The sequence below is a fragment of the Chlorocebus sabaeus genome, chromosome 14 (assembly GCF_047675955.1).
Source record: "Chlorocebus sabaeus isolate Y175 chromosome 14, mChlSab1.0.hap1, whole genome shotgun sequence".
Classification (NCBI taxonomy): Eukaryota; Metazoa; Chordata; class Mammalia; order Primates; family Cercopithecidae; genus Chlorocebus; species Chlorocebus sabaeus.
In genome coordinates this window covers 27,296,040-27,309,498 of record NC_132917.1, presented here as the reverse complement: position 1 = coordinate 27,309,498, position 13,459 = coordinate 27,296,040, and the positions used below count along the sequence as shown (strand labels likewise).

At 40.4% G+C, this 13,459-nt stretch overlaps 2 protein-coding genes across 6 annotated transcripts in view; one reads left to right on the top strand and one right to left on the bottom strand.

Moving 5' to 3' along the window:
• Positions 1-5: 5 nt before the first annotated feature.
• On the top strand, positions 6-3,381 carry CCDC121 (coiled-coil domain containing 121). Its single transcript, XM_007971105.3, has 2 exons — positions 6-624; positions 1,091-3,381. The coding sequence occupies exons 1-2, from the start codon at positions 257-259 to the stop codon at positions 2,043-2,045; spliced, it is 1,323 nt and encodes a 440-aa protein (XP_007969296.1). The 5' UTR covers positions 6-256; the 3' UTR covers positions 2,046-3,381.
• Positions 3,382-6,005: 2,624 nt separating this feature from the next.
• The window catches only part of ZNF512 (zinc finger protein 512), a 38,637-nt gene continuing 31,183 nt past the window's right edge, over positions 6,006-13,459 (bottom strand). For 3 of the 5 annotated variants that reach the window (XM_007971108.3, XM_007971112.3, XM_007971113.3), the window contains 3 exons: positions 13,123-13,185; positions 11,861-11,959; positions 6,006-7,949 (listed from right to left, as the gene is read on the bottom strand). In XM_007971108.3, coding sequence (XP_007969299.1) covers positions 7,644-7,949; positions 11,861-11,959; positions 13,123-13,185 — 468 coding nt within the window. In that variant the 3' untranslated portion in view covers positions 6,006-7,643. The remainder of the gene's footprint in view (positions 7,950-11,860; positions 11,960-13,122; positions 13,186-13,459) is intronic. The other 2 variants (XM_007971109.3, XM_038006720.2) reach the window with 2 other exon arrangements.

Sequence of the window (13,459 nt, the reverse complement as noted above, 5' to 3'; positions counted from 1 at the left end):
TGGCTAGAGAAACTTCCGCGATGTTCTGGGCAGCGAACGAAAACAGAACCAAAGCGTCAGAAAGGAGCGGGTGAAGGGGCGCGGTAGTTGCCAGGGCATCTTCTTAGTATCGGTCAGGGCTGGTGAGCCAACTAGTGACAGTGGCGAGGAAGTGGGGGCGCTGAGCAAGCGAGAGGAAGGCTGAAGGGAGCTAGGAAAGGGCGCTGATCTCTGCAGCCTGGGAGGGCTTTTGTCCCCAGGGGGAAGGCGAGAAGAGATGGGGTCCCGAGGGCAGGACTCACACAGCAAGAAAACGAGGCGCATGCCTCTCATTTCGAGCCCGCAGAGAGCGGGGAGCGGAGCCACTGGAGGACCGGCTGCTCGGGTTTATTCGGTAGCCGAGGTGGTTAAACAGTTCAGGGCTGGACCAGCCAGGACTGGAGCAGGGTGCAGCCTCCAGGGTTGCTGGGCAGCACCGAGACCCTTTGAGCACCAAACGGATAAACTACGGGAGTTTTCCGCACTTGCACGTTGTACCCGCGAGTTGCAGGCACAGGTTCCTGATGCTAGCGCTCATTCCTTGGTAATCACCCTCGGTGAACTACGCAGTTGCCGTGACCTTCAGGATGAGTGCTTGGATTCCAGGTGCGAATAGGTACTGGAGGGGAGCGTCCTTCTCACTGAAGGGCTCGCAGAAACTCAGGAAAGATGATGAAAGAGCTTAGAAAAGTATTTCTACTCGCAACCACCCAGTCTGTTTCTGTGGCCCTTTGTAGCTGCTAACAGTGTTCAGTAAGTCATAAGATCTGGCTTTCATACCCAGGCTCTGCCACTTGCTAGTGGTGTGAGTCATGGGCAATTCACTTAAACTCTCCGAACCTGTTTTCTCTTTTTAAAACTGAGATAGTACCTCCCAGGGTTGTGGTGAACGCACGTTGTAAATGATGAGCTAAATCCGTCATCCTTTACCACTAGCTGGATTCCCCACACCTTGTATAATGTCTGGAACATTCTGGGTGCTCAGAAATATTCTCTTGTATAAATAAAGGACAGTTGTGCACTTCCTAACGTTTCATCAACTGAGAGAGGAATGTCTCATTTGTTCTTTCAGGTTTGCTGAGGGCCCCAGAAGGCTCCTTCCACCGTATCATAGTCTAATAAATAATTTTGTCAAGCCAGAGAAGCTAACAAAGGTGGAGACAATCCTTAAAGAAAAGATAGTGGCGGAAATGACGGTTCTGAACAAGCATATAAAACAAGCTCAAATCCAGCGGGAACAGCTACTGGAGGAATACAGGGAGCTATACAAAGAAAAGTTACTTGTCCAGGCTGAAAACAGGTTCTTTCTGGAATACCTGACTAACAAAACTGAAGAGTACACAAAGCAACCTGAGAAGGTATGGAACAGCTATTTACAACAAAGTGGAGAGATTGAACGAAGAAGACAAGAATCAGCCTCCAGATATGCAGAACAAATTTCAGTGCTTAAAACAGCGCTCTTGCAAAAGGAAAATATCCAATCCAGTTTGAAGCGGAAGTTGCAGGCAATGAGGGACATTGCTATATTAAAGGAAAAGCAGGAGAAAGAAATACAGACATTACAGGAGGAGAAAAAGAAAGTCCAAGCTGAGACAGCTGCAAAGACACGTGAAGTACAGGCCCAGCTCCTACAGGAGAAAAGATTACTGGAGAAACAACTGAGCGAGCCAGACAGGAGGCTACTGGGAAAGAGAAAAAGAAGAGAGCTTAATAAGAAAGCCCAGGCCTTGAAGTTGGCAGCAAAGCGGTCTATTTTTGAATACTCCTGTGGCCTCAAGAGAGAGAACCAGCAGTTCAGGAAGGAATTACTGCAGCTAATTGAGCAAGCCCAGAAACTAACGGCTACTCAAAGCCACTTAGAAAACAGGAAGCAGCAGCTGCAGCAGGAACAGTGGTATCTGGAGTCCTTAATCCGGGGGAGGCAGAGACTGCAGGGAAGTCATAATCAGTGCCTAAATAGACAGGATGTTCCAAAGACCACACCCAGTCTTCCCCAAGGCACCAAATCAAGGATTAATCCAAAGTAACTCCTCCTAAAATAACACTGATTAGATAACTGGAGCAAGTACTCTTAAGTGCTACATTAACCTGGTTAGGAAGGCTTTTGGATTCCAGATTGTCATTGTAACATCTCCATCATGATATGTTGAAGGATTAGATGGTTTTATCCAACAGTCCTACTAGGTATTTGGTAACCAGCTTCCCTTAACTAGTTTTTTCTTTAAATACTCCCGTTAATAAGATATTCCACAAACCTCTAGTTAACCTAACACATGACCCTAACCTAGCCATTTACCATACATCATACTAGCTAAAGGAAACCAACCCAAGGAAGTGAAAACAGTTGTGATTTATTTCATCTAACTAAATTAGATTTCTTTATAGAGAAAAAGTACCTTTAAGGATAGCATTCCAAATAGACTGAATAGCGTTTTGCTCAGTAAATAACCAGTATCAGTTTATCCTCATTTCTTTTGACCGACTTAGCAAAAGCAGTTTTTATAAGATTTTTGTAAGTTTGTGCCAGTGACCAGGTAGCTCCTTCTAGTTTTCTCATGAGCGAAAAAGCATTCTGATAACAGCAAGTCCAGTAAGTGCTAGGCAGAGTGACCTTTCATCTGATGTGAAGCCCCTACAAGTTTAGCTTTAAGTAAATTGAGAAGGTAAGAGAAGATGAAGGAGACATATATTAGGTCAGCTCTTACATTTGAAAATGTTTTCTTTGAAGAAACACATGTAGCATGGAGGTGATTGAATGCCTCCGCTTATTTCAGGAAAATGTATCCAAAAAAAGTTGAAATATTTGGACTTTTTAAAAAGTGTCATCCATTTCCCTAGCAGCATTCTAAAAGATAGAAGTAAAATGATGTTTATTATCCTAAGTGCTTTAGTTTTAGGTCATTTATTTTTCTTACAGGTGCACTTTCTAGTACATGCAGTATCTTTTGTAATTAACGCGTGCCATATGTTTATTCCCATTTAGTAGAACTATAAATTATATTTTAAATTATGTATTTTTAGGATAGTTATGTATTTTGGGGGGAGTTCTGCGACATTGAAGTTGGACTGGTTATTTGAGTGCTGAATCCCAGTATAGGAATATAATCTCACATTTTAATATGGGTCCTCTATGGGAAAATAGGATCAACTTTGTTTCCCAGAAATTGTTAGTGATGAAAAACTTCAGAATAATTTTCCTGAATTTTCAGCTTTATTTACATGTAAAGTGAATTCCCTTAAAATTGGATTTAAAAAGGATTCTCCTTCAATATGTCCTTACCTTCTAGCTTTAACAACTTTTCTGTTAAATACGTAGTTTATTAAACAATGTTATTAAATAAAAACATTTATCCACTGATTTTATTACTGTTCCAATGTAACACATTTTCTGCTTCATCACTCTATACCGCTCTTAAATGTCTTACACGTGCAAATAATAAAAACTAGTTTTAATGCAGAAATTAGGATTTTAGCATGCAAGTGCTTTAAATTAAATCTCTATTTGTGAGCTGAAAATACAGAAACACTGAACAAGGAAAGCATGGTATCCAAGACAAACTTGAAGGCTTATTCTCTGTGGATGTAAAAACCCTAAGACAATATATTTCTACAGCTGATAAAAAGTTGTAAAGTAGGAAGCATATTAGTTCTTCTGTTAATTCCCCTCCTGCCACTGGTGTCCTGATTATCTAATTCAGGAGTGGGTAACTTCCACCTGATCTCAGTTCATTTTTACTTCTTATCATCCCAGATAACGGATATGGTATACTGCTTGTGGCTGTCCCAGAGTGAAGGCTTGAAGACATTAAAAGTTGAATGATAACTGATTTCATACCTTGAAATCCATACCTCTAAGTGAGCAGCAAGTTGGCCAACTAAGATTTCAATCTACATTTTGTCTGCTTTGCTATTTAGAAAATTACACAGGGTTATGTTAAGAAAGTGAATTTAGATGGAAAATAACCTCTGAGGTGAAATTTAAGACCTGCTATGATTGCTAAAATGAAGCCTACAATTGAAATGAAGCCCCTGCAAAAACTGGGGAAGAAACTATTCTAGGCAGAGGCAACAGTGAATGCAAATGCCTTAAGATGGCAATAAGCTTGGTAGGTTCAAGGAACAGAAAGGTGTGTGTGTAAAGTATAGTTGGGGAATGGTCATAGAACATGGGTGGAGGAAAGGAAGATGAGGCTATTAAGGCTAGCAGGAGTTATGAGCACAGTGGCGTAGGCCGAGGGCCTTTAGCAGGTGAATGAGGTCTGATTTACAATTTTAAAAAATACAGCTGTTAGGTGGAGTGTATCCAAACCAGAAGAAAGTGGAAGGAAACCAATTAGGAAGATATTGTAGTCTAGGCAAGAGGTAATGATGGCTTAGATTGGAATGGCAGAAGCAGAGTGAACAGATTCAAAATGTAGTTGATAGTAGACAGGACTTGCTAATGGGTTTGCTATGAGAAGAGAGAGAGGAATCAAGATGAAGCAAGGGTAAATTTCTAAAATGTTCTCTTTTAAGGAGATGTGCAGAATTTTTTTTTCTCAATATTTTTTGAGACGGTCTCACTGTGTCACACAGGCTGGAGTGCAGTAGCGTGATCACAGCTCATGGCAGCATCTCGATCTCCTGGACCTAAGCAGTCCTCCCATCTTAGCCTCCCAAGTAGCTGGGACTATAGGTGCACACCACAATGTCCAGCTAATTTTTTTATTTTTTGTAGAGATGAGATTTCACCACATTGCCCAGGTTAGTCTAGAACTCCTGAGCTCAAGCGATCCTTTAGCCTCAACCTCCCAAAATGTTAGGATGACAGGTGTGAGCCACCGTGCCCGGCCCCAGACATTGAGACATATTCATGATGATACAAGAAACCCTACTCAATTTTGTAGCTTGTATTCTACTGTATGACTATATTGCAATTTATCCATTCTGATAATGGATAATTATTGTGTATTAGAGCAGGCTGACAAAGAGACCCAAGAATGTATAATGTCTCAAGTAACAGACATTTATTTCTTGCTCACTTAATAGTCTCAGATACATGTTCCTGGTTGGCAAGCAAGTGGCTCTCCTTCAAGAGGTGATTCAGGGAGTCAAGATCCCTTCCATTTTGTGTTCTTCCATCTCCTAGGGCCCCATCAGCATCTGCATTTAGCTGGAAGAAGGGTAAAGAAAGCTTGGAGGTACACCCACTCAAAGTTCTAACCTGCAAGTGGCATTCATCACTCCACTCACATTCCATGGGAAAGGAGTTAGCTGGCTCTCCTTCACTAGAGAGAGTGGAGGGAAGGGGGATAACTGGGAAATACAGTCTAGTCATTTGTTCTATAATCCCGTAACTTGCAGAGGTGAAAGTAGTTCTCTGATACATGTTTTCAGTATTTCTCTCTTGTAAACCGTACTGCAATAATCATTCTTTTTTGTGTCTCTTTGTATGCCTGGACAAGAGGAGTTTCTCTGTGTATGCCCAGGAGATAAACTGTTAAGTCTTCGGGTACCTATCTTCAACTTTGCTAGCTATTGCCAAATCACTTTTGAAGTGACTGTACCAATTTGCATTCCAAACCATGTATGAAAGTTCATAATACTGTCAAACTTAGTTTATGTTAGTCTAATGAATTAAAAAAAAAAAACTTTAAAACTCAATACTGTGATTAGAATAGTCTTACTGAGTCCTACTGATCCCTGGTCTTGGTCAGGAAAAAGAAAAGGAATGCCTGCAAGGAGTCCCTGGATAAGACTGGGCAAGTTTCCTATACGAATCCACTTTAATCTCAAACTACTCATTTTAACCAGCATAACTCAGGTTAAATTAAAGATATAATTTTAACCAGCATAATTCAGGTTAAAATTCAGGTTAACTAAAGAACTACTGAGACAACTGCATGTGGAATTTATTTCAAACTCACCCCCATCTCTAGCCATCTTCTTACCCCCATACAGTGTCAAGGAGTCATGCAGCAGGTCGGCGTCAAAGAACACTGGAAACATCTTTCTGAGAGTCATTTATTTCTTTTGTCATTGCCAAACATTCCCCAGGTCTTACTCACCAGAAATTAACATAGCTTCTTCATTTCTCCTCCCTGACAACCCTCATCTACTGAAAGGGCTTTAAATGCACACTGCCAATGAAAATGCAGAGTGCACATACCATGTCCTTAACTTGTTTCAAAACTACCTATTCTGGCAGTAACCAATTCAGGTTTCGGTGCTCCCTTGTTTGAAAGTGGTCTTCACAAAAGCCCACATTTTAAAGCTATTTGGAGGAGCACAGAGAGTTAAAGTGGTAATAGCCTTTCAGAATTTGAAAAGGTAGTACTTGTCTGTATCAGGGTTCATTTTTTATGCGGCGTATGCCACAAAATAGGCAAGAATATATAAGACCAATATTTACGTAAAACGGGGAAGAGAATCCAGAAACACGACAACAAAGCTGCTCTAACCAATGTTCCAGACAAAGTCACCCTCAAAGAGAAATAACCCATTAAACATTACCAGGTAGGCATGAGGTACAGAAAAAGAATTTTTCTTTCCAGCTCCAGATAAATATCTACATCTGGTGTCAAAGTCTCAGGATATAAAGAGGATAGAACTCCATATATAAAAGAGGACAGGACAATATTCTCAGAAAATTCAAAAAGACAGAGGTTGGCTAAGGGGATGGGTGAAAACAGTGGGGTATAAACTAACAAGTGAGGTAAAGTCCAGGGAGAAGGAATGCGCACCTTGGTTTTCCCTTAGTGGCACTACCAGGAGCACTAGGAGACTGTCAAAATATCAGGGGCAATGTAATATTTCTCAATTCTTAAAACCAAAGCAGCAAAAATAAGCTTCAGAAGGCAAGTGATCATAGCTATGGATGAGGCCTCAGGCTCCAGGAAAGTTGGGGCAATATTTATTGCTGCTTCTACTTTCTCTTTCCTGTCATTTTAATGTTTGGGTCATGTTACTCCTAAGGCTGCTTTTCATGTCTGTGGGTCTAGTCACTGCTACTTGGTACAAAGCATTTCCCAGTATAAACAGCATAGGGTAGTTCTAGATTTTTCATCCTAAATGCATTTTCTTACTTTCAATCTTAAAACCATATTGAGAGGACAAACAGCATCCATAAAGTTTGTTTCCCAAGGAGACAGAGTAAGCTTATTATATGAATGACAACAGTTCTAGCTTATAGACTTGTTATATCACAAATACAAAATGACAAATCAGTTATGGTTTTAAAAAATTAATCTGGAATGGTTTCACAAGCTAGATGATGGAGCAGCTACTAAATCAATGGAGCTTCCAAGAACATTCTATACCCCAGGAAGGAAAGGACAACCAAAGAGGTTTCTTAGTTTTGTACAGGGCAAGAGGAGCCTATAGTTGGCCTTGAGAGGGAGCTCTTTGGGAAGATAAGAAAAAAACAAGAGGACTTGAGGAGGAATAGTAGGAAAACCTACTAAAAGGGGAGGGGGGAATCAAAGTGTAAGAAGGGAAGACAGTGAAATTTACACAGGAGGAAGGAGCTGAGAAAGTCACAGCCTTACACAAACAGCTGAAAGAATCTTCACTCAGTCCTCCCAGCACAGGTCCCCGTGACAACAGCATCACATCTGCTTTCCTAGGAGCGTTTTTACACTGACTGCCTATTTCCTTCCTCGTTTATGATTAGTCTTTGGGGGCTTTACTTTCTGGAACTGTGCTGGCACTGGCTCCTGCTCTGGTTCCTTACAGGAGGCTGACACTACCAGTTCCTCATTTCTCCTCTGATCCTTCCCTACTCTAAGACTCAGCTCTGTCTCGGGAAGCTCAATGCCAGGCTGCTGCCGCCTTCTTAGAGACCTTCTGCTCCTGTGCTGCTGCCTCCGCTTTTCTTCTTCTTGCTGCCGCTGCTTTATCTTCATCAGCTTTTCAAAGCTTTTGGTTGTTGTTGGGTTTACAACGAACCAGTCCTAGAGAGGCAAAATAGAAATATCATCCAGTTGAAACTATAGTGAAGAACATAAAGGTGGAGGAAGAATGGAAAAAAGGCATGATTAGGGCAGAACACAGTAAGAAGGAAACAGATATGGAACCATACCTCAGGATTCTACATTTTAAGATGGACAAATCCGATACAGAGCAGCTATTATAAGCACATATTTTGTAAGGCATAATTCTAGGGACTTTAATAAATGATCTATAAAGTCTGTTTACTTAGCATCATCCCACTCTTATATCTCCTGAGTATAAATCTCATCGTGAGATGTAACACACTGAGCCATAGGAGATTTTTATTCCATGATGGCATCGTAACTAAGAGTATGAATTTTGCAGCCAAGACCTCCTGGGTGCAAATCCCAGCTCTGTTTCTAGATACGTGACCATGGGCAAATTACTTAATATTTTCGAGGCTCAGTTTAAAAAATTAAGGGGTAGGGGACATGAAATCCAATTATAAAGTTTTTTTTGCCAAAAACCAAAGAACTTCAATCTTATCAAGTGATCTGTTCAATCTTCTAAATCTACCAATTCACAGGAAAAGTCAGGATAGGGAGTTGAGCCCAATCTCTCTGCCCCACTGCAAGACTCCACTGCAGTGGTCCCTGTACGTCAAAAACAAACAATAACAACAACAAAAAGCAAAAGAGAAAATAGCCAGGATAGAGGAATACTACCATAGAGTGCAATCAGCAAAATTCCAGAATGTGGGTACATGTATGTGACAAGTGATCTGGTTTCTTCAATAAATGGCAAATGTGTAAAAAGGAAGAGGAAGCTTTTAGTCTTGCACCATGTAATGAGATAGCCACTACCCACGTGTGGTAAGTGATGTGTTTAAATGTAAGTAAAACAAATTAAGATATGCTTTCATGTAAAATATACACCAAATTTCAAAGACTTGGTATGAAAAAAATGTAAAATATCTCAATAATTTATTGATTTACATGTTAAAAATAACTTTAGATATATTGGGCTTAATAAATTATTAACATTAGGCCGGGCGCGGTGGCTCAAGCCTGTAATCCCAGCACTTTGGGAGGCCGAGACGGGCGGATCACAAGGTCAAGAGATCGAGACCATCCTGGCTAACACGGTGAAACCCCGTCTCTACTAAAAAATACAAAAAACTAGCTGGGCGAGGTGGCGGGCGCCTGTAGTCCCAGCTACTCGGGAGGCTGAGGCAGGAGAATGGCGTGAACCCGGGAGGCGGAGCTTGCAGTGAGCTGAGATCTGGCCACTGCACTCCAGCCCGGGCGACAGAGCGAGACTCCGTCTCAAAAAAAAAATAAAATAAAATAAAATAAATTATTAACATTAGTTTCATCTTTTTAAAATACTTTTTTAATGTGGCTACTAGAAAATTTTAAATTATATACATGGCTCACAGTACATTTTTTTTGGATAGTACTGCTCTAGATTAAAACAAACAAATGCAATATTTGGACTTTGTTTTAGATCCTAATTTGAATAAATCAACTCTGAAAAAACATTATAAGATAATCAGGGAAATTTAAATAACAACTGGATATATGATAATATTAAAATTCTTAACTTTTTTAGGTATAATGATGTTTGTGGTCATATGTTTTCAAAAGTCCTTATCTCTTACAGATACATATTGAAAGAAGCACTTACAGCTGAAATTATATGTGGAATTTGCTTTAAAGTAAACCTTTAAGGGAGGAGAAAAGTGAGGTTATAAATGACACAAGATTGGCCATACACTGATGGTTGCTGAGGATGGCTGACAGCACACTGGGTTCATTATGCTACTTTCTCTACTTTCATGTGTTTGAAATTTTCTGTTAAAAAAAAAAAAAGTAGTTTAAGAAAATGTGATGGAGGGAGGAAGAAACAGGGTAAAGATGTTTTTACCACCCACAAAATTCATAAATAGAGGCATAAATCAATAAACAAATGCCTGGGAGCATGCCCCAAACCAAATGAAATTTGTTGGTTCCAACTCCGTTGGTTTTAACTTTTTAGGAAGAAAATGGACAAACCATTAACTATATAAAGGCCAGATTTTGTCAGGAGATAATTACCTTTTTTTGGAACAGAGTCTTGCTCTTTCGCCCAGGTTGGAGTGCAGTGGCGCAATCTCGGCTCACTGCAACCTCCGTCTCCTGGGTTCAAGCAAATCTTCTGCCTCAGCCTCCCAAGTAGCTGGGATTACAGGTGCCCGCCACCATGCCAGCTAACTTTTTAGTAGAGATGGGGTTTCACCATGATGGCCAGGCTGGTCTCAAACTCCTGACCTCAGGTGATCTGCCCGCCTCGGCCTCCCAAAGTGCTGGGATTACATGCGTCAACCACAGTGCCCCGCCGATATTTACCTTTTAAATACTCCCTGAAGCAAAAAAAGATACGCTATTATGACTAAAAAGATATGACTGCCTTCAGAAGACATCTCAGATTTTGGTTAGGGATTCTGAAAGCTTATGCCAGTAAAGCAACAGAAACCAAACTTTATGGAAGTAATTAAGACTCACATTGTTAGGTACTATCAAATTTGAGGGCAGAGAATAAATAAAGGTGTTCCCTTTATTTTTCCACATCAGGCAGCAATAGTTTCTGCAGTAAGATATTCCAAGAGAATGCACATTGTATTCCTAAGCTGTTGTAGTAGGAGTATGTAATTATATCATAAATAATTTCTCTGTTCACCTGTATTACTAAAAAACCTTCCCCAAGAGAAAATCCTTGACCTTCTGAACTTTAAAGCATTTTAATATACAATTTTTAAATTTTTTTTATTTTGAAAAATTACAAACCTTCAGAAAAGTTGTAACAGTTCAATGAACAATCAAATTTACCATTGTTAATCTCTTTCCTTCCTCTCTTCCTTCTTCCCTCCTTCTTTCTTTTGTTGAACAATGTGCAAGTTACTTGCAGACATCATAATACTTCATCCCTAAACACCGGCATATATCTGCCTAAGGGCATTTTCCTGCATGACTACAACTATCATCTTTGGGAATGTTAACACTGACACAATACTATTATTTAATATAGTCAGCATTCAAATTTCCCCAACTGTCTCAATAATGTCCTTTATAGTTGTATTATCCAGTATTTTAAACAGCATTAAAAATGGGTTGCTGGAAGACATCAGAATGCTAGAAGGCATGAATGTATAGAGATCACTGTGAAACAAGAATTTCGAAGATGTAAATTCAACCTGGTTCCCAAATGTTTAACTTAATTGGATTTAAAGGAATTAGAAGAGTTCAGGTTGGGCACGGTGGCTCACACCTGTAATGCTAGCACTTTGGGAAGCCGAGGCAAGTGGATCACCTGAGATCAGGAGTTGAAGACCAGCCTGGCCAACATGGCAAAACCCCGTCTCTACTGAAAATACAAAAATTAGCCAGATGTGGTAGCAGATGCCTGTAATCCTAACTACTCAGGGAGTATTGCTTGAACCCGAGAGCTGGAGGTTGCAATGAGCCCTCCAGATTGGGTAACAGAGTGAGACTCTGTCTAAAAAAAAAAAAAAGAAGAGTTCAAGGATGCTTACAGTCACAGTGATTTTTTTTTTTTTTTGAGTCAGGATCTCTGTTGCCTAGGCTGGAGGGCAGTGGTGCAATCAGCTCACTGCAGCCTCAAACTCTTGGGTTCAGGTGATCCTCCTGCCTTGGCCTCCCAAAGTGCTGAGATTAGAGGCATGAGCCACCCCGCCCACCCATCAGAGTGTCTTCAAATACTTTCACAGAAAAATACAATTATATATCTAAGTTTAGAGAATATTTTAACTCTAATGTCTCTAGTAAACACTTTAGAGTTACTTTCCTTGAGAGCCTTAATCCGTAACAACAGGGAGAAAGTCTACCTCTCTTGTGGCTTACATATCAGGTCCACAGGATTACAAAAACCTCACCTCAGCATGGACAGAGTTGATGTGATACTTGACACCACTCTCTGACACAAATTCTTTCTGACATAGAAGACATTTGTATTTTCCAGCCACAAAGTTTCCCTATTTCCAAGAGAGAAACAAAAAGAATTATTGGTAAATTCAGAAACACATACCTGGGTTATGTGTAGGGACTGTTAGAGATGAAAAGAGGGAATTCTATTTCAGCAAAGGTTAAGAAGGAAAAAGATCAAATACAGTAACAGATTTAGGAAAACCAGCTTGGATGGATGATTACCAACATAAATCCATCCTAGTGCAATTCTGTTCCAATCACCCACCCTACTTCAACACAACCTGAAAGTCTCCTACTTTTTCTCAGGTAACATGCCACATCTTTCTAGCTTCCTATGTTGCTTTAACTTCACTTCCAGGTTGTCTTGGTTCCTCCCCCAAAATGATTAAATGCCCAAAATTCACCAGAGGCACCAATGTACAATTCTTCCCACTATGATCCACTGTTGCAAAAAGTGCCTTCAAAATCCAGAATTAGAAGAGTACCATCCATAATACCTAGTTTAAGGACTCAGAAACTAGGATCAAGATGACAAACTCCTAAGCATTCCTGGACAGATCTGGTTTAGATGCCTACAACTCCCTTGTTGCCTTGAACTGAGACTTCTCTCCCCTCCTGAAGCTTCAGGTTTCCATGGTGCTCATTTTGTGTGAGGAGATTGGAAAATGGCAGCAATTCCCATGGCTGGTAGGTTGTAGGACACCTGGGTCAACATGGAAAAGATTCAGTGAGGTGAATCGCTGTTAGCCTGACACCCTATCCCACCTCCCATCCCCAGAGGCCAGTATGCTTCAGATGGGTATAGAGGATCTTTACCAATCCAGATAAGCACATATAAGGTGATTCTACAGTGTTTCAGGCCCACCCAAACAGGGCAGGCCCAGAGTAGGAGACGCTCAAATGCAAGGAGCTGAATATCTTAGAATTCAGGGATAGGAACTCAGGGTAGGAACTCAGAACAAATATATTTTTCTCTGAATTCCTTTAACTTGATAATGACTTGTGACTATGGTGATCTTTTCTAAGCCTTGGACATGCCCTGGCATCCCACCCAATACCAGACCAATAATCTTTGAGACATAAAAAACTAAAGCAGCCTCTGAAGATAATGGTAAACAGGACAACTAGCTGTTCACCTAAACTGAATTCTCTTCCATGTCAGACTATTTTAGAGGACATGTTAAGATATTAAGTTTAAAAAGTTACAAACCAATGTACAAGAGCCCAGGTGAGCTTTAAGGCCAGATACACTACTGTAGACAGCCTCACAGCCCTGAAAAAGAGAAGAAATAGTGTGAAGACTATGCCAAATAGCTTCCTTCTCTGAACAATCTAGCCATTTACACTGACCAACTCCACATTTGAAGGAAGAAAACCAATAAACTGTGCCACAAACCAAACGAAAAAAGAATATACATGCAAGCCACAAAAGCAAGAAGAAAAGCCAAGGAAAGGTAAAAAGAAAAGAAACAGAAGGTGAACAAGTTTTTTAGGAAAGATTAAGCCATTTCCTTCCCTTGTTACCTTCTCTGACATGTAAGAGAAAC